At 51.3% G+C, this 20080-nt stretch overlaps 1 protein-coding gene across 2 annotated transcripts in view; it reads right to left on the bottom strand.

The window, feature by feature from the left end:
- Nucleotides 1-7770: 7770 nt before the first annotated feature.
- Nucleotides 7771-20080, bottom strand: part of LOC145353026 (GATA-binding factor 2-like) — a 28952-nt gene continuing 16642 nt past the window's right edge. Inside the window, exons 1-5 of one of the 2 annotated variants that reach the window (XM_080203334.1) lie at nt 19379-19391; nt 13992-14429; nt 12623-12768; nt 11156-11281; nt 7771-8097 (exon numbers count right to left, since the gene is read on the bottom strand). In XM_080203334.1, the coding sequence (XP_080059460.1) occupies nt 7792-8097; nt 11156-11281; nt 12623-12768; nt 13992-14421 (1008 nt within the window). In that variant the 5' untranslated portion in view covers nt 14422-14429; nt 19379-19391 and the 3' untranslated portion in view covers nt 7771-7791. Of the gene's footprint in view, nt 8098-11155; nt 11282-12622; nt 12769-13991; nt 14430-19378; nt 19392-20080 lie in introns of those variants that run through there. The other variant, XM_080203333.1, reaches the window with a different exon arrangement.

Genomic DNA, 20080 nt, shown 5'->3' with positions numbered 1-20080 from the left:
ATTAGATTTAATGGGAGGAGATTTAGGTCCATTGGGATTGCATACAGTGGAAGTGAACAGGAAGGGAATGGGATTGTGTACAGTGGGAGTGAATGGGAAGGGGATGGGATAGTGTACAATGGGAATGAATGGGGAGGGATTTGGGATTGGGATTCTGTGCAGTGGGAGTGAACAGGAAGGGGATTGGGATTGTGTACAGTGGGAGTGAATAGGTAGGGGTTTGGGATTGGGATTGTGTACAGTAGGAGTGAATGATAAGGGGTTTGGGATTGTGTACAGTGGGAGTGAATGAGGAGGGGTTTGGGATTGTGTACAGTGGGAGCGAATGGGAAGGGGTTTGGGATTGTGTACAGTGGGAGCAAATGGGAAGGAGTTTGGGTCCATTGGGATTGTGTATAGTGGGAGTGAACGGTAAGGGGTTTGGGATTGTACACAGTGGGAGTGAATGGGAAGGGGTTTGGGTCCATTGGGATTGTGTACAGTGGGAGTAAACGGGAAGGGGTTTGGCATTGTAAACAGTGGGAGTGAACGGGAAGGGGTTTGGGATTGGGGTTGTGTATAATGGGAGTGAACGGGAAGGGGTTTGGGATTGGGATTGTGTATAGTGGGAGTGAACGGGAAGGGGTTTGGGATTGGTATTGTGTACAATGGGACTGAACTGGGAGGAGGATGCAGCCTGCTACATGGAAGGTCAAAAATGGCATTTATCTTGAAACCCAACAGCTTGTCTTAATATAGAAGGAACCACAGAGGCATATTCAGGAACAAAGCTCTCTGGAGATTGACTGTACGATGAAGAAGTCACACAACAGGGACAACATCCGCTCTCTCATTATCTCTAGTCCACCCGGTTTCCTCTGGCCTGCATGATGAGAATGCAGTTTAGAGGCAAGGCACTCCCTGGCTACATCACAACCAGATAGAACATTGAGATATCAACGGACAGTGTGCATGAATTCACAGTAAGACTAGCTTCAACAAGCTTGGCCAAGTATTGCACCAGAGGCTTGTTGTCTAGTCCACAAGTACGCGGGTTAGCGTGAAGATGGAGGGGACTTCCCATCTTCTCCATAGATCCAGGGAGCAGGAGGAGGGAGACAGACACTCTAACAACAACTTGCATTCCTGTAGCACCTCCTCCAACATTTCCCCTCCCCTCCATACCAACTCATCACAAAGTATTAGACCCCGTGACCCATCAGGAGATAGAGGGACAGGCAACAAAAGCTCGGTGCAAGAGGTCGGCTTTTAAGGAGCATCTTAAAGATGAAGAAAGAGAGAGTGAGAGACAGAGAGTGAGACCTACAGAGAGAAACAGAGCTTAGGGCCCCCCAGGCAGCTAAAGGTGCAGCTGCCATTGATGCAATGATAGGAATCTGGGGATGCTCAAGAGGCCGGATTTGGAGGAGCACAGAGATCTTGGAGAATTCTGGAGGTTACAGAGATAGGGAGGGTTGTAGGGGCTGGAGGAGGTTAAAGAGAGGGGATTGTTGTAGGGGCTGGAGGAGGTTAAAGAGATAGGGATGGTTGTAGAGGCTGGAGGACGTTACAGATTTAAGGAGGGTTGTAGGGGCTGGAGGAGGTTACAGAGATGGAGGGTGTGGTGGCAGGAGGAGATTACAGAGATAGGGATAGTTGTAGGGGCTGAAGAAAGTTTCAGAGATGGAGAGGTTTGCATGGACTGGAGGAGGCTACAGAGATAGGGATCTAGAGGAATTTACAGAGATAGAGAGGGTTGTAGGGGCTGAGGAGTTTACAGAGATAGGGAAAGTTGTAGGGGCTGAGGAGGTTACAGAGATAGGGAGGGTTGTAGGGGCTGGAGGAGGTTACAGACATAGGGAGGACTGGAGGGGGTGGTTACAGAGATATGGAGGTTTGAAGGAGGATATGGAGGTTTGAAGGTGCTGGAGGAGGTTACAGAGACAGGGAGGGGTGTAGGGGCTGGAGGAGGAAAGGCCATATTAGAGGGAGCTTTACTCTGTATCTAACCCTGTGTCGTACGTGTCCGAGGAGTGTTTGATGGGAACAGTGCAGAGGGAGCTTTACTCTGTATCTAACCCTGTGCTGTACCTGTCCTGAAAATGTTTGATGGGGACAGTGTAGAGGGAGCTTTACTCTGTATCTAACCAAGTGCTGTACCTGTCCTGGGAGTGTTTGATGGGGACGGTATTAAGGGAGTTTATTCTGTATCTAATCCCATGCTGTACCTGTCCTGAGAGTGTTTGATGGGAACAGTGTAGAGGGAGCTTTACTCCGTATCTAACTCCAGGCTGTACCTGTCATGGGACTGATGAGGACAGTGTGGAGGGAGCTTTACTCTAATTAACCCCGTGCTATACCTGTTCTGGGAGTGTTTGATGGGGACAGTGTAGAGGGAGCTTTACTCTGTATCTAATCCCGTGCTGTACCTGTCCCGGGAGTGTCTGATGGGGACAGTGTAGAGGGAGCTTTACTCTGTGTCTAACCCTGTGTTGTACCTGACTTGGGAATGTTTGATGGGGACAGTGTAGAGGGAGCTTCACTCTGTATCTAACCCCGTGCTGTACGTGTCCTGGGAGTGTTTGATGGGGACAGTGTAGAGGGAGCTTTACTCTGTATCTAACCCCGTGTTGTACCTGTCCTGGGAGTGTTTGATGGGGACCGTGTAGAGGGAGCTTTACTCTGTATCTAACCCCGTGTGTACATGTCCTGGGAGTGTTTGAGTGTTTATTTATCAAATAAATTGGTTGGACTTTAAACTGGTGTTGTGAGACTTCTTACTGTGTTTACACTAGTCCAGCGCCGGCATCTCCACATCAATGTTTGATGGGGACAGTGTAGAAGGAGCTTGAGTAGGGGGAACGGGAAGGGGAGGGAAGAGTTTCGAGGCATCCCCAGGAAGAGGCAAGTTCACCCTTAATATGAAACAGTCAGTTATTGAACCATGTATTGTTGAAGGTGGTCGGGGTGGTGCTAAGGGTTGGGTGTGGTTGAGGGATCTAAATTACACAGCAATATACAAATATGCAACTGACAATTACTTAATTGCTTGTAGAAGTGGATAGAGCAACTAAGGGCGGGGAAGAAAATCTGACAGGAACGTCTATCCTATCAGCCAGTGTGTTTGGAGATACTGAGAGAGGTGTGGGAGAGGGTTCAATATCCAACGGGTTGGGTGTCTAATACATACAGATGGATAATAGTTGGAGGTGTAAGTCAGACCTGACCACCATCTATACAATAAAACATTGCCAAATACACATTCTCCATCACACAAGATACTTCAAACATGTTGACCGACAGCGACCCGCTTAGAACGTGAGTGTGCATCACCCTCGGGCCGCGACAGCACCCATGGGCCCTCGGTGTCTCGCACTGAGCACGCAGGGCATGTGGGAGACCACAGGAGGTGGGAGGAGGATGGCTACAGCCTCCCTGTTTCCCTGACGGCAGAGGTGTGAGCAGCTTGTTGGGTGGGTTAGGGGTTGCATGGGTGGGAGAGTGTACATCAGGTTGTAAGTGGTGGTGGAGCAGCAGTGAGGAGCAACCATGGCTGTACAGGCCTGCGGGGGCAGACTGACTTTAAGAGCAGCGGCTGGGACCCATGATCGTATTGGATCTGGGCAGCCTCAGGACTGTGGGCTGGGTTCCTCCTGAGAGCAGAGGCAGAGCTCTCTAAATAGCCCCAGGGTCTTCTGTTCGATGGCAGCAACCCCCCCAAACCACTCGTCCTAGTACTTCCTTCATTTGCCTCCAGGACTGGGAGGGAGAGAGAAGGGGAGAGTGCGAGGAACCTTAGCTTCTATCAACAGGGCATTGGAGGCAGATTCACCCTTGAAGAGGAGTTGGGTTGGGGGGGAGGTGGGGAGGAATTGGATACATAATTGCAGGGGTACAGTTTGCTGGGATGCATCGGGGGGGGGGGTGGGTTTGGTGGGGGAGAAAATCTGGGATCACATGGAATCCAGGGAGAGTTGGCCAATTGGATATCCAATTGGCTTGATGGTAGAAAGCAGAGGGTTATGGTGAAAGGGTTCTTGTCAGACTGTGATGAGCGGTGTGCCTCAGGGGTCAGTGCTGGGCCCAGCGCTATTTGTTATTAACGATTTAGAGAAGAATGAACAAGGCGTGGGAAGTTTGCCGTTGACAATAAGATAGGTGGTGTTGTAGACAGTAAAGAAGGTTATCAAAAATTGCAGCAGGATCTTGATCAACTGGGGAAGTGGGCCAAGGAAGTGTGAGGTGTTGCAATTTGGAAAGTGAAATCAAGGTGGGTCTCTCACAGTGAATGGTAGGACCTTAGAGAATAGCATGGAACCGAGGGACCTTGGAATTCAGGTGCACAGTTCTCTAAAGGTAGTGTCACAGGTAGATAGGGCAGTGAAGAAGGCTTTTGACATGCCAGCCTTCATCAGTCAGGGCATTAAGTATAGAACTTACTCCGGGTGGCTCGGTGGCACAGTGGTTAGCACTGCTGCCGCACAGCGCCAGGGACCTGGGTTCAATTCCTGCCTTGGGTCACTGTCTGTGTGGAGTCTGCACGTTCTCCCCATGTCTGTGTGGGTTTCCTCCGGGTGCTCCAGTTTCCTCCCATATGTGGTTAGGTGCATTGGCCGTACTAAATTCTCCCTCTGTGTACCCAAATAGGCGCTGGAGTGTGCGACTAGGGGATTTTCACAGTAACTTCATTGCAGTGTTAATGTAAGCCTATTTATGACTAATGATGGGGCGGCACAATGGCGCAGTGGTTAGCACTGCTGCCTCACAGTGCCAAGGACCTGGGTTCGATTCCCAGCTTGAGTCACTGTCTGTGTGGAGTCTGCACATTCTCCCCATGTCTGCGCGGGTTTCCTCCCACATTCTGAAAGACGTGCCAGTTAGGTGTATTGACCCGAACAGATGCTGGCGTGTGGTGACGAGGGGAACTTCACAGTGACTTCATCGCAGTGTTAATGTAAGCCTTACTTGTGACTAATAAATAAACTTTAAACAAACTTTAACTTTCGAAGTTGGGAAGTTACGTTGCAGTTGTATGGGATATTGGTGAGACTGCACCTGGAGCATTGTGTTCAGTTTTGGTAGCCTTGCTATTGGAAAGATGTTATTAAACTGGAGAGAGTGCAGAAGAGATTTATAAGGATGTTGCCAGGACTCAAGGGACTGAGTTATAGGGAGAGATTGAATAGGACGTTTTTGGAGCATTGGAGACTGAGGGGTGATCTTATTGAAATGTATAAAATCATGAGGGGCACGGATAGGGTGAATACACTGTCTTTTTCCCAGAGTTGGGGAATCGAGAACTAGAGGACATAGGTTTAAGAAGGGAAAGTATTAATGGGAACCTGAGGAGTATTTTTTTTACACAGTGGGTGGTGCTTATGTGGAATGAGCTGCCAGAGGAAGTGGTTGAAGCAGGGACATTGATAACACTTAAAAAGTATATGGACAGATACATGGATAGGGAAAGTTTAAAGGGATATGGGCCAAATGCAGGCAAATGGGGTTAGTTTAGATGGGCTTTCTGGTCGGCATGAACCAGTTTGGGCTGAAGAGCCTGACTCTGTGCCATACATTCTATGATTATAGGAGAGAGATAGACAAAGAGAGAGGGAGAGTGTGTGGGACTAATTTTAATAGCTCTCTCGAAGTGTTGACGCAGACATGATGGACCGAGTGGCCTCATCCTATCTTGTTGACACTGAGCTCAGGCTGTAACTAGTGTTGGGGCAACAGTGAGGTGTGCCATGTCCCCAAAGGCCTCCAGGGAAAGACTGACTTTAAGAGCAGCGGATGGAAGGGATGAGTCTCAATCCTGAACTCAGGTGATGCTGTGGAGAGAGGGGTGGGGGAGCGCGGAGCCAGGGAGCACCCGCTACATCTGAGGCAACAGGAGAACGGGGGCATACCCAGGGCTGAGGACAGCCGTAACTTGCAGAGGGAGCAAGAGGGAAAAGGAGAACCTGTCCACTTTGGCAGGCTAGTTGGAACAGACAGAAGCTGCTGGAATGAAGGGAAACCACAGAATCCGAGGTGTGGAGGGTTTTGGGTGTCTGAATGTACAAATCGCAAACAGTGAGTGTGCAGCCACAGTGAATGGTTAGGAAGGCAAATGGAATGTTGTCCTTTATCGCGAGGGAGTGCTGGAGGGGCGGGGGGGCGGTGGAGGGAGTGGAGACGGAATGGAAAAGTCAGGAAGTCTCGCTCCAACTGTACAGGGAGTTGGTGTTTCTGCAGCTGGAGTACTGCAAACAGTTCTGGTCTCCTCAACCTTACTGAAGGAGGGATCTACTCGCATCGGAAACCGTTCAAAGAATGTTCACTGGGCCAATTTCTGGGGTGAAGGGGGGTTTTTGTCTTATGAGGAAAAAGTTGAGCAAGTCAAGGCCTGAACCCATTGGAGTTTAGAAGAATGAGAGAGGATCTTATTGAAACATCTCAGATTCCTGGCGAGGATGGTGGGTTTGACAGGATGGAAGCTGAGCGGATGTTTCCTTCCCTTGTGGGGAGGAATCCAGAACTGTTGGGCGGGGGGAACAGTTTGAGAATGAGGGGTGTCTCCCATTGAAGACGAAGATGAGGAGGAATTTCTTCTCTCAGAGGGTGGTCAGTCTGTGGAATTCGCAAACCCCCCCCCCCAGCCACCCTAAGACAGAAGTAGGGATTGCGGCTCAATTTTTGATTGGTTGGGGCGGAGGTTATGGTGGGAGGAGGACAGACAGAAAAATGGAGTTGAGGAGGCAATCAGACCAGACATGGTTTTGTGGAGGGCAGACGTGAGGGGCTGCATGGCATTCTCCTGCTCCTAGTTCTTGGTGTTTTGGCGCAGACTGATAATAACATAGACAGCAATGACAGAACAAAAAAAGAGATCACACATTATTCCGATTAAACAGGATTTACACAGAACAGCCCCTCCCTGGCATCAGTCACCATGTTAAGCACATTTGCAGAGTCACCAAATAAAATGCAGCAAATAAAATCCCAGTCAAGAGACAACAGCCGCATCTTAGATCCGTTCTTCCTGACGCAATTTGCAGCTGAGCTTTTCTCCCACGAGAAAAAATGAAGCGGGGTCGAGCACGAGTGAAAGCGAACAAAAATCCCAAAATGACACATCCCGTTGAAGCTTTGCCTCTCCTACTCATCAGGTCCGATACAATACGAAGAATACCAAATCTCAGAGGCGGCCATGATTGATCGAGGTGGAGTTGAGGGAGAGGAGAAGCTGGGAGTTCGAAGTGTTGCTGTGGAGAATGCACTGGGGCGGGGAGGGAGTGGCGGGGGTAGGGGGGATCAGAGATGGTGTAAAGCAGAGACCAGAAGGTGACGGAACAGAGATTAAAATTCAAGAAGAGAAACGAGGTCAAGTCGCTGGTTCCGTTGTACGGATGAACACGGCAAATGTGTTTTCCAGAAAAAAGTAAAGGATATCCATCTTCTCTCAGGAAGCGCTAGTGAAAATTTGGTCCACTGAGCAAGCATTAGCAAGATATAAAGTCATTGATTCACATATAAATTTGAGAGAAAAATTATATATATATGTGTGAGTATGTCTATAAAATCTCTGCATGGGTAGGCTGGGCTTGGAACCTCGGATAAAGTCATGGTAGACAGAACGCTTCAGGCTGAGTTCTTACTGAGGAGAACATTGCAGATACGAGAAAGTGTGAAGCCACCACCTTCGCCCCCATGTGGGTTTCTGTTGAGCAGAGTTTACAGATGTCGCCTTGTATCAGGGACTCCCCCCTCTCCCCTCACCTCCCCCTCCCCCCTCCACCCCCTGCCGGCCACCCTCGCTCTGACGGAGGGTCCTCAGCCCAGGGCCGACACGATGCTGGTTGCGGGGTGATGGCTGTAGGTCAGGCTTGCCTGTGGGTGCAGGGCGGTGGGGGCAGGCAGGAGGTGTGGGCCATGGGAGTATGGCACCATGTGCCCCACTGAGGTCATGTGGCTCTGGAAGGTGGTGGGGCTCAGGGTGAAGGGAGGTCCCTCCTCACCCAGGGCCTTGGCCAGCTCGCCATACTGCTCCTGCGGCTTCTTCATCTTCTTGGCCTTGTTGGAGACTTTCCTGTTGCGGGTCTGGATGCCGTCTTTCTTCATGGTCAGAGGTCGGTTCACCTGCAAGGGAGAGAGAGGTCACAGGGAATCAGACTAGATAGAGAAGGAGAGAGACAGCTTCGCACTATACCCAACCGGTCCTGGGAGTGTTTGATGGGGACAGTGCAGAGGGAGCTTTACTCTGTATCTAACCCCGTGCTGTACCTGTCCTGAGAGTGTTTAATGGGGACAGTGTAGAAGGAGTTTTACTCTGTAAAAACCCCATGCTGTACCTCTCCTGGGAGTGTTTGTTGGTTAAGAAGTCTGGCAACATCAGGTTTAAGTCCAACCGATTTATTTGATAGTAAGCTCACAAGCTTTCGAGGTTTCCCTCTTCATCAGGTGAATGGAGAGTTCTGGCCTCGGATAGACCATATAACAGCACAGACAGTTTACAGATTACTGATTAGAATGTGAATCTTTACACCTAACCTGCTATTCCAGTCTTAAAGTGGCTAACAATGTGAGTGGACGGAGCACTGAGCACAGGTTAAAGAGATAAGAACATAAGAAATAGGAGCAGGAGTAGACCATCTAGCCCTTCGAACCTGCCCCGCCATTCAATAAGATCATGGCTGATTTGTCGTGGCTCAGTTCCACCTTCCCGCCCTCTCCCCATAACCCTTAATCCCCTCTCTTATCAAAAACCCATTAACCCGCGTCTTAAAAATATTTAGCGAGGCAGCCTCCACCACTTCAACGGGCAGAGAATTCCAGAGATTCACCACCCTTTGAGTGAAGAAGTTCTTCCTCAACTCCGTTCTAAACCGCCCCCCCTCTATCTTGAGGCTGTGCCCCCTAGTCCTACTGTCTTTTTTGAGCGGGAAGAGTCTCTCCACCTCTATCCTATCCATCCCATTCATCATCTTATACGTCTCAATGAGATCTCCCCTCATTCTTCTAAACTCTAACGAGTACAAGCCCAGTTTATTCAGCCTCTCCTCATAGCTCAACCCCCTCAACTCCGGTATCAGCCTAGTAAACCTCCTCTGCACTCCCTCCAAGGCCAAAATATCTTTGCGCAGGTGCGGCGCCCAAAACTGCACACAGTACTCCAGCTGCGGCCTCACCAATGCCCTACACAGCTGCAGCAAGACCTCCCTACTTTTATATTCAATCCCCCTCGCTATGAAGGCCAGCATCCCATTCGCCTTCCTGACCACCTGCTGCACCTGCAAGCTGGATTTTTGCGACTCATGCACAAGGACCCCGAGGTCCCTCTGCACCGTCGCCTGCTGCAGTTTTTCGCCACGTAAGTAATAGTCCTTCCTACCATTATTCCTACCAAAGTGGACCACCTCACACTTGTCAACATTAAATTCCATTTGCCATTTCCTGGCCCATTCGCCCAGCCTATCTAGATCCTTCTGCAGACTCTCCACACCCTCCGCACAATTTGCCGTTCCCCCAATCTTGGTGTCATCAGCAAATTTCGACACCCTACACTCGGTCCCCTCCTCCAGATCATCTCTATAAATGGTAAAAAGCTGAGGCCCCAGCACCGACCCCTGGGGCACTCCACTAGTCACCATCCGCCAATCCGAATAGCACCCGTTGACCCCCACTCTCTGCCTCCTATTTGACAACCAATCCTCTATCCACGCTAACACCCTACCCCCAACTCCATGTCCCTCGACCTTCTGCAATAACCTCTTGTGAGGTACTTTGTCAAATGCCTTCTGAAAATCCAGAAAGACCACATCCACCGGCTCTCCTCTATCCACCGCCCTAGACACATCCTCATAGAACTCCAGTAAATTTGTCAGACACGACTTCCCTTTAATGAAACCGTGCTGCGTCCGCTCTATCAAGCAATTGCCTTCAAGATGCCTCGCAATTTCCTCCTTAATGACGGATTCTAACATTTTACCTACCACAGACGTTAAACTAACCAGCCTATAATTCCCCGCCTTTTGCCTGGCACCCTTCTTAAACAACGGCGTAACATTAGCCGTTTTCCAATCTTCCGGCACTTCCCCGGAATCCAGCGACGTCTGGAAAATAACCACCAAGGCATCCACTATCACCTCCGCCATGTGTATTGTCTTCAGACAGTACAGTAAGTGAGGTTTTGCAAACCCAGGCAAGTCTCGGGGGTTACAGATAGTGCGACATGAACCCAAGATCCCTGTTGAGACCGTCCTCATGTGTGCAGAACTTGGCTATCAGTGTTTGATGGGGGACAGTGTAGAGGGAGCTTTACTCTGTATCCAACCCTGTGCTGAGTTTGTCCTGGAAGTGTTTGACGGGGACAGTGTAGAGGGAGCTTTGCTCTGTATCTAACCCCGTGCTGTGTACCTGTCCTGGGAGTGTTGTCAGTATATGAAATGTGGAATATGGAAAATCAGGGTGAGATCCTTTGAATGCTCATATTCAAGATGGGTTCATCCACTAAGAAAGCTTCAGTATGGGCGTAGAGCAGTTAGGTCTCTGGATTCATAATCCTGAAATTTATCAGGGAAATTGAGAAGAAAGATCTTTACACAGGGAACAGGGAGAGTGTGGGAGTCGGTCCCACAGGGAGTGGGGAGAGTTGCTCCCACAGAGAGTGATTGAGGTGTTGATGTGTTTAATGGGGGAGTGGGGGGAGTTGGTTAAACACAAGAGGGAGAAAGGAATAAAATGATATGGGAGATGATATAGGGAGTGTGGGGGGGAGGAGGCTGGTGGCACAGTGGTTAGCACGGCTGCCTCACAGTGCCAGGAACCTGGGTTCAATTCCCAGCTCGGGTCATTGCCTGTGTGGAGTTTACACCTTCTCCCCGTGTCTGCGTGGGTTTCCTCTGGGTACTCCGGTTTCCTCCCACAGTCCAAAGATGTTCTGGTTTGGTGCATTGGCCATGCTAAATTCTCCCTTAGTGTACCTGAACAGGCGCCAGAGTGTGGAGACTAGGGGATTTTTGCAGCAACATCATTACAGTGTTAATGTAAGCCTACGTGTGACACTAATAAATAAACTTTAACTTTGGTCTTGGGGAAACACCAGCTGAGGGGCCGAATGGCCTGTTTCTGGCACTGTGGACGGGGAGGGGTGATGGAAGGGAGGGTGAGCGAACAAGCGTAGGGGACTCACACTTACGTTATGCAGTTTGTAGTACAGCCCGCAGGCATTGCAGACCGGGTCGCCATTAATGTTCCTCCGCCACAGCGTGGTGGTACTGGTATGGCAGTTGGCACACTGCGTGCCAGCTCTCTTGCTGACAATCTGAATCGAGGATGGGTGAGAGAGAGAACAAGAGAAATAAGACAGACATTGAACAAGTTTTCCCCTCACTGTCTTTCCCTGTAACCTTTAAAATGGCTTTTTTTTGACATTATGGCTTTGGATTGGGCCCACTTTTGGAGAGAGAAGGTGTTAATGTCAGTGAACCAGTAATCCAGGGCTAATGGGGAATGCGGGTTCAAATCCCACCAGGGCAGCTGGTGGAATTTAAATTCACTTCACAAATTCTGGGATTATAAAGCCAGTTTCAGTCATGGGGCACGTGAATCAATATTCGATTGTCGTAAAAACCCATCTGGTTCACTAATATCCCCCTTTAGGGGTAAAGGAATTCTGCTGCCCTTACCCCGGTCTGGCCTACATGTGACTCCAGACCCTTCCCCCCAACGCGCACATAGAGAACTGTGGTCAAATCGTAACTGCCCCTTTGGAAACAGCCCCGAGCCAGAGACTCTGTTCAAGAGGGTAATTAGAAATGGGCAACAAATGCTGGCCTCACCCAGTGACCCCCACCCCTCCTGCATGCCCACCACCAACCACTAACCCCTCCTGCCCCACCGTCCCGCAGGATCTGAGAGATGGTGGGGGGAGCATCTGTTCACATGGAAAGAGACTGGGGGGAGCTGGGATGGTTCTCCTTTAAAGCTGAGAAGGTTAAAGGGAAAGGTTTAATGAGGCCATCACTATCACGAGGGGGAGAAGGGTGGTTTTGATTGAGTAAATACAGAGGAAGAGTTCATTTGAGGCTGTAGTTCAGGACCCAGTGGGTGCAGGGTTTGTAAATGCCCAGTGCCAGGCATGGGGCTGGGGATAGTTTGCGGGAACGGACCTTCCCCTATCCCAGAAGATGTTCAGTTTGTGGCCTAGATTCCAGGTAGAACTTGGTGGAATATTTTGGGAGATTGGGGTGGGGGGGCAGGAATGGGATGGTAGGGCGACAGGGAAGTGGAGTGAGAAGGAAAATAAGGAGCTCCCATCTCAATGAGGGACCAAGGCAGGCTCGAGGGGCAGAGTGGCCTTCTCTGTTCCTCCTCTAGTTGTGAGCGGGGAGGCACTGCATGGTTGTTGGTGACCAGCGCCGAGAAATACAACTGGGTACGTACTCCAAACGAGTGGAGGGTGAGGGTGGGGTGGGAGTTAGCCCAACTGGACACCTCTTTTGAATAGGCTAGCAGGGGGAGAAGGGGCAGAGTAGCCTTCAGCCCTGGAGCCATGGGATTCCAGGATGCAAATGGGATGGAGATTTGCCTCCCACCCAGGATCGAAGAGAGAGTAACACGTGGAGGGCCATTGAGCCTATACAGTGCATGCTGGGATACTCACCAGACGCTTCTTCGGCCTGATGAGTGGTCGGTTCTGGCCGTTCATTTTGTGGTAGAGGCCACAGGCATTGCAGAGATAGTGTCCGGTCCCATCCCTCCGCCACAGGGGAGTGGCCGTGGCTCCACAGTTAACACACTCCCGAGCCTCTGAAAGGAAGCACATTGGGATACAGTCAGCCAGACTCGGGGGCATGACTCCAGGGGATTGCCCCCATGCTTCTGCCATCAGACAGGTATGGTGGAGGGTAGAGAGGACAAAAGAAAGGCTTTAATATGAGGGCAGCACTGTGGGAGGGTCAGTGCTGAGGGAGCGCTACACTGTGGGAGGGTCAGTGCAGAGGGAGCACCACACTGTGGGAGGGTCAGTGCTAAGGGAGCACTGCACTGTGGGAGGGTCAGTGCTGAGGGAGCGCCGCACTGTGGGAGGATCAGTGCTGAGGGAGCGCCGCACTGTGGGAGGATCAGTGCTGAGGGACCGCCGCACTGTGGGAGGATCAGTGCTGAGGGAGCGCTGCACCGTGGGAGGGTCAGTGCTGAGGGAGCGCTGCACCGTGGGAGGGTCAGTGCTGAGGGAGCGCTGCACCGTGGGAGGGTCAGTGCTGAGGGAGCGCTGCACCGTGGGAGGGCCAGTGCTGAGGGAGCGCTGCACTGTGGGAGGGTCAGTGCTGAGGGAGTGCCGCACTGTGGGAGGGTCAGTGCTGAGGGAGCGCCATATCGTCACAAGGTCATTGCTGAGGGAGCACCGCACTGTTAGAGGGTCAGTGCTCAGGAGGCGCTGCACTGTAGGAGGATCAGTACTGAGGGAGCGCTGTGCAGTGGAAGGGCAGTGCTGACGGAGCGCCGCACTGTAGGAGGATCAGTGCTGAGGCGGCACTGGGGGTCAGTGGGAGTCGGCGCTGGACAGGGAACCATCTCTGGAGTCCTGTCCCCTTACATTTCTCTCTCAAGCGAACTCCACAGAAAGGGTGATGTGTTCATTTGTCTGCTTAATATGCACCAAGTGGTCACTGAGCTTCCTGCAGACAGCACATTGCTATCCATAGCTCTGGAATTGTGGGAATAAGCACATAAAATACCTCCCCAGCCTCAAGCAATAGGGCCCTCATCTTGTCCCAGCTCTGCATTGTACAAACCCTATTGGGCCCTAACCGAGCTCACTGCCACAGTTACAGAGAACAGACTGTAGGCCCCAACAGGCCCTAATCCAGCTCACTGCCACAGTTACAGAGGGCAGGCTGTAGGCCCGTATAGGCTCTAACCCAATCCACTGCCACGGTTACGGAGGGCAGGCAGTAGGCCCTGCAGATCTTGCCCATTCCACAGCACGCCACCCCATCCCGCAGCTGGCTTGTCTCACTCTCAGATCTTACCACACGGTGACAGCGACAGCTTGTGTTTGTGTGGGGTCGAATGTCCTTCTAGGATGGAGGCCCCCGGCGACTGGTAGTAGCTGCCGTTGAAGACCTGGGAGTGGCTACCCAGGCCCAGCTGGTCGTCTTGGCCCTGGGGCAGGAGGCCAGAGCCAAGGGGGCTCTCTCTCTCCATCTTCATGGCCTCCAGGTACTTTGGGCTGTCCTTCTCCAGGCCTGGCTCGGGGCTGACCTCCTTCGGGGGCGGTGCGAAGCCGTAGAGGTGCTGGCCGTGGGGGTGGGGTGAGGCTAGGCCAGAAGAGGTCTGGTACAACGGGAGGGAGGCCTTGGCGTAGGCCCCAACTGTCGACCAGGCCCCATTGTACGGGTGACTGAGTGTCTGCCCACTCTCCATCCACTGCAGGCTGTTCAGAAGGTGGGGTGAGTACATCTGGCGGCCTGTGAAGGAAAGATAAGACCATTTGCAAAATTGTTACAGGCATAGGAGGCCATTGGGCCCATTGTGTCTGCACTGGCTCTCCAAACAAGCATCAGGGTTTAGTGCCGTTCCACTGCCTTTTCCCCTGAACCCCCCGCACATTCTATCTGCTCAAATAATCATCTAATGCCCTGTTGGACACCTCAACTGACCTGGCCTCCAGCACACTCCCAGGCAGAGCGTTCCAGACCCCGAACCACTCCTGTGCGGAAAAACTTCCCCTCATCTGTTTCATTTTAAATCTGCATCCCTCTCACTCTCGATCCTTTACTCAGAGGAACAGTTTCTCTCTCTAATCTGTCCAGTTCCCTCATGATTTTGAACATCTCGATCAAATCTCCTCTTAGTCTTCTCCTCTCCGAGGAGAACAGTCCCAACCTCTCCAAATCTGTCCTTGTAACTGATGTTTTCCACCCCGGAGCCATTCTTGTGAACCTCTTCTGCACTTTCTCCAATGCATTCACATCATTGCCATAGTGTGGTACCCAGAACTGTACACAATGTTCTAGCTGAGGAATAACTAGTGCCTTGTATAAGTAGGTTAAAACCTTGTGGCGGGAAGGTGATGCAGTGGGCAGTGGTCGGGTAATCCCCAGAGGCCCAGGCTCATTGTCTCAGCGATGGAGAGAGGCTGGTTAGACTGGGGCTGTTCTTCTCAGAGCAGAGAAGGCTGAGGGGGGAACCTGATCCAGGTGTACAAAATAATGAGGGACACAGACAGGGTGGATAGGAAGAAACTTTTCCTCTTAGTGGACGGGTCAGCAAACAGGGGGATAGATTTAAGATCAGGAGGTGGAAGATTTAAAGAGGATTTGAGGAGAAACTTTTTCACCCAGAGGGTGGTGAGAATCGCTGCCTGAAAGGGTGGGAGAGGCAGGAAGCCTCACAGCAATTGAGAAGGATTTAGATGAGCACTTGAAATGCCTCAGAGTACAAGATTACTGACCGAGTGCTGGGAAAAGGGATTAGAATAGATAGGTGCTTGATGGATAGCACCGACACAATGGGCGGAAAGGCCTCTTTCTGTGATGTTAAATTCAATAACTATGCCTCCCCCACGCTCTCAGGCAGTGCCTTCCAGATCCTAACCACTCGCTGTGTGAAAAACTCTCTCCTCGTGTCTTCGTCACTTCTTTCTCCAATCACCTCCAATCTGTGTCCCTCTCTGGTTCCCCATCCTCCCACCAGTGGGAACAGTTTCTCCCTCTCTACTCTGTCCCGGACCCCAATCCCTCCCCTCATGATTTTGAACCCCTCAATCAAATCTTCTCTCAGCCTTCTCTTCTCCCAAGGAGAACATTCCCAACTTCTCCCAATCTACCCACAGAGTTGAAGTCCACTCATCCCTGGAACCGTTCTCCTCAATCTTTTCCACACACTCTCGCTCTGTCTCTCTCTGTTTCTCGTGCACCCTCTGTTTCTCGCTCTCTCTCTCTCTCTGTTTCTCGCTCACTCTGTTTCTCGCTCTCTCTGTTTCACGCTGTCTCTCTGTTTCTTGCTTGCTCAGTATCGCGCTCTCTCTGTTTCGCGCTCGCTCTCTCTGTTTCGCGCTCTCTCTGTTTCGCGCTCTCTGTTTCTCACTGTTTCTCGCCGTTGCTCTGTTTCTCACTCTCGCTCTGTTTCTCACTCTCACTCTGTTTCTTGCTCTCTCTCTCTCTGTTTCTCGCTCTCCCTCTCAGTTTCTCGCTCTCTCTATCTGATTCTCACTATCTCTAAAAACCTCAAATCCTTCCAAAAGGGTGGCGCCCAGTACTGGATATGATACTTCAAGAATGAGCCCATTCCACTCAATCTGTCCTCATAACCCCCTCTCCCAAACAACTTGGAAAAAACAGGGCAAGGCTGGATCCTGCAACAGCCACCACCCCCCACCCCACAACTGCCAAAACTGTGGTTTCTGAGCTGTCGCTTGTTGCTTCACACTGGGGGAGAAAACAAGAAGTCAACACAGATCCCCAGAAGACGTGCTTAGGTTCATCTCAAATGAGCACTGTTGGAGATGAGGGCAAGGCAGCAGTAGCTGCACTGATGGGGTGTGAGGGGCGCTGTGGAGGGGTTTGGTATCCAGACAAGGCTGTAGTAAGTTGGGCGAATCTTCCCATGAACTGGGCAGGGGTTGGGGGTGTGGAGGAAGAGGGTTAATTGCAGAGTACAGGCAGGGAGGCCTGAGCGAGGGGTACATCAGATTTCAGAGCCCAACCAATCAAACTGAAGAATTTAAAGCACCAGGCCATTCATCCCCTCTGCTCCGTGCTGGTGTTTATACCCCCACACCATCCTCCTCCCACTCACTATATTATCTCCCTATCCCTCATATCCTCATATTCCTTTCGCCCTGGTTTGTTTATCTAGCTTCCTTCCCTTAAACACAGCAACACAACTCACCTCAACCACTCCCTGTGGACACTAAGGGGCAATTTAGCATGGCCAAGCCACTTGCACGGTGGACAGTGGCTAGTACGGCTGCCTCACAGCGCCAAGGACCCGGGTTCAATTCCAGCCTTGGGTCACTGTCTGTGTGGAGTCTGCACGTTCAACCTGTGTATGTGTGGGTTTCCTTCGGGTGCTCCGGTTTCTTCCCACATTCTGAAAGACGTTCTGGTTAGGTGCATTGACCCAAACAGGCACCAGATTGTAGCGACTAGGGGAGTTTCACAGTAACTTCATTGCAGTGTTAATGTAAGCCTTACTTGTGATTAATAAATGAACTTTAACCTGCACATCTTTGGACACTATGGGGCAATTTAGCATGGCCAATCCATCTAACCTATACATCTTTGGACACTATGGGACAATTTAGCATGGCCAATCCATCTAACCTGCACATCTTTGGACACTATAGGACAGTTTAGCATGGCCAATCCATCTAACCTGCACATCTTTGGACAGTAAGGGACAATTTTGCATGGCCAATCCATCTAACCTGCACATCTTCGGACTGTGGGAGAAAACCAGAGCAGCCGGAGGAAATCCACGCAGACACGGGGACAACGTGCAAACTCCACACAGCCACCCAAGGCTGGAATTGAACCTGGGTCCCTGGTGTCTGTGAGGCAGCTGTGCTAACCACAGTGTCAACTGAGACCGGGGTAAGGACGGCAGATTTCCTTTATTACACATTAGGATGGGTTTATATGACAATCGATAATAGTTGTCACGCTCACTGTTACTGAGACTAGCTTTGTAATTACAGATTTTATTGATCAAATTTAAATTGATGGCAGCATTTGAACCCAGGTTTCCCGAGGGTACGAGGGCATTTGGATTATTGGTGGTGACGCGCCCAACTCGGCACCCTTCCCTGACTGCCTGGGTCAAGTTCCACCATCATTCCTCACAAACGTTGTTGTCACCACCTTCGACAATCAGCTCTTTGCCAACAAGACAGCGATACTCACAGCCCCAATGCTGTACAGCCCTATCATTGACGATGTGACTGAGTAAACGACAGCCATGTTCTGCGAGAGAGCTTCCCAGAGGTCAGAGGAAAGGTTCAGGCTTCTGCAGCAACGCTTCAATTGAAACCAAATTGACGGACTGGCTCCATCTGGGTTTGTTTGCTAAGAGGAGGGCAGTCGGCATGGGGACCATCACGGAAAAGGTCAAAGGGGGCAAAATGTTTCTGCAAGGTTTCTGAGGGAATTCATCCGCCTGCAGTTTGTTCCCCTCAGAGTGGAGAAGGTTGACAGGACATTTAATCGTGGCGTTCAAATTCATGAAGTGGGGGCGGGTGGGGAGCATTTTGATCAAGTAGATAAGGATTTGTTGTTCCCAATGACAGGAGGGTCAGTAAGTGGAGGGGCTGGGGCCTGGTGGGGGACACAGGTTGAAGAATTAAAGGAGCCAGAGAGAGTAAGAGGAGAAGAGTTTTTTTTAATTGAGGTAGAAAGTTGTGGTCTGGAAGACCCTGTCCAAAAGTGAGGGGGGGGAGCAGATTCACCCTCGGAATGGGGAATTGGAGAAATAATTGAACATAATGGACAAGTTGGGCTGAAGGAACTGTTTCCATGCTGTAAATCTCTATGACACTATAAGAACTAGGAGCAGGAGTTGGCCATCTTTCCCCTCGAGCCTGCTCCGCCATTCAGTAAGATCATGGCTGATCTTCTCGTGGACTCAGCTCCACTTACCCACCCGCTCACCATTACCCTTAATTCCTTTACTGTCAAAAATTTATCTATCTTCAACGAGGTAGCATCAACTGCTTCACTGGGCAGGGAATTCCACAGATTCACAACCCTTTGTGTGAAGAGTTCCTCCTCAACTCAATCCTAAATCTGTTCTCCCTTACTTTGAGACCATGTCCCCTAGTTCTAGTTTCACCTGCCAGTGGAAACAACCTCCCTGCTTCTATCTTATGTACTCCCTTCATAATCTTATATGTTTCTATAAGATATCCCCTACAAGGGAAGGGGAGCGCCACACTGTTGGAGCGTCTGCACAGCTGGTGGACGCTGGGCAGCTTGCCAGGACAGACAGGAGCCAAAGGACTCAGTCTGCATGTGAGTGCAGCAAACATCAGTGAGGACCACTTGCAGCGTTTACCAGATCAGATGCCGTTGGCAGAGCTTGCTACAGACACCTAGAGGCAGACTGTCAGAACTGCAGCCTCTCCAAATACAACGCTGGATCCATGGAATGTGTGATCTGATTAGACCTCCACTGGAGACTGATGGGCTCCTGGCAGCGGCGGGGATGGGAGGGTGGGTAGGTGGCCATTAAGGGCTGACGGTCACATGTCTTGCATTGTGGGATCTTACTGTGCACCATGACAGTGACAGGGCACTTGGCCATAGGGGTAAGGATTGTCCTGATGGGAGGTGAACGATTGTGGAGATTTTTGTGGTTGAGGGGTGATGGTTTTGGGAGCGGGGGAAGATGGGGCTGTGGGAGCCATGGTCACACTCACCATGTCGGTAACTCCCCAGGGTCCGGCTGTGCACACTGTCAGCGCCCAGGGAGCGTCGTGCTGTCGGAGTGTCAGTGCTGAGGGAGCGCTGTACTGTGGGAGGGTCAGTGCTGAGGAAGCATCGCACCGTCGGAGGGTCAGTGCTGAGGGAGCGCCACACTGTCGGAGGGTCAATGATGAGGGAGCACCGCACTATCGGAGGGCCAATGCTGAGGGAGCGCCGCACTATTGGAGGGTCAATGCTGAGGGAGTGCCACATTGTGGGAAGGTCAGTGCTGAGGGAGCGCAGTACTGTGGGAGGGTCAGTGCTCAGGGAGTGCCGCACTGTGGGTGGGTCAGTGCTGAGGGAATGCCGCACTGTGGGAGGGTCAGTGCTGAGGGAGCACCGTACTGACGGAGGGTCAGTGCTGAGGGAGTGCCGCATTGTGGGAGGGTCAGTGCTGAGGGAGTGCCGCATTGTGGGAGGTCAGTGCTGAGGGAGCGCCGCACTGTGGGAGGGTCAGTGCTGAGGGAGCACTGCACTGTGGGAAGGTCAGTGCTGAGGGAGCACCGCACTGTCGGAGGGTCTCCACTGCCCTCATGTCAGGCGTTTACCCCTCAGTAATATCAGTGTAATAAGGAATGGAGGAGGATTGGCTCCTGGTCACATCGGGAGTCTGGAGAAGCTACCTGTGTGTAAATTGACTGTGGAACTTGCGACAT

This window comes from Carcharhinus amblyrhynchos, chromosome 15 (assembly GCF_965287045.1).
Source record: "Carcharhinus amblyrhynchos chromosome 15, sCarAmb.v2.hapA, whole genome shotgun sequence".
Classification (NCBI taxonomy): domain Eukaryota; kingdom Metazoa; phylum Chordata; class Chondrichthyes; order Carcharhiniformes; family Carcharhinidae; genus Carcharhinus; species Carcharhinus amblyrhynchos.
This window is presented reverse-complemented; position numbering and strand designations above follow the sequence as displayed.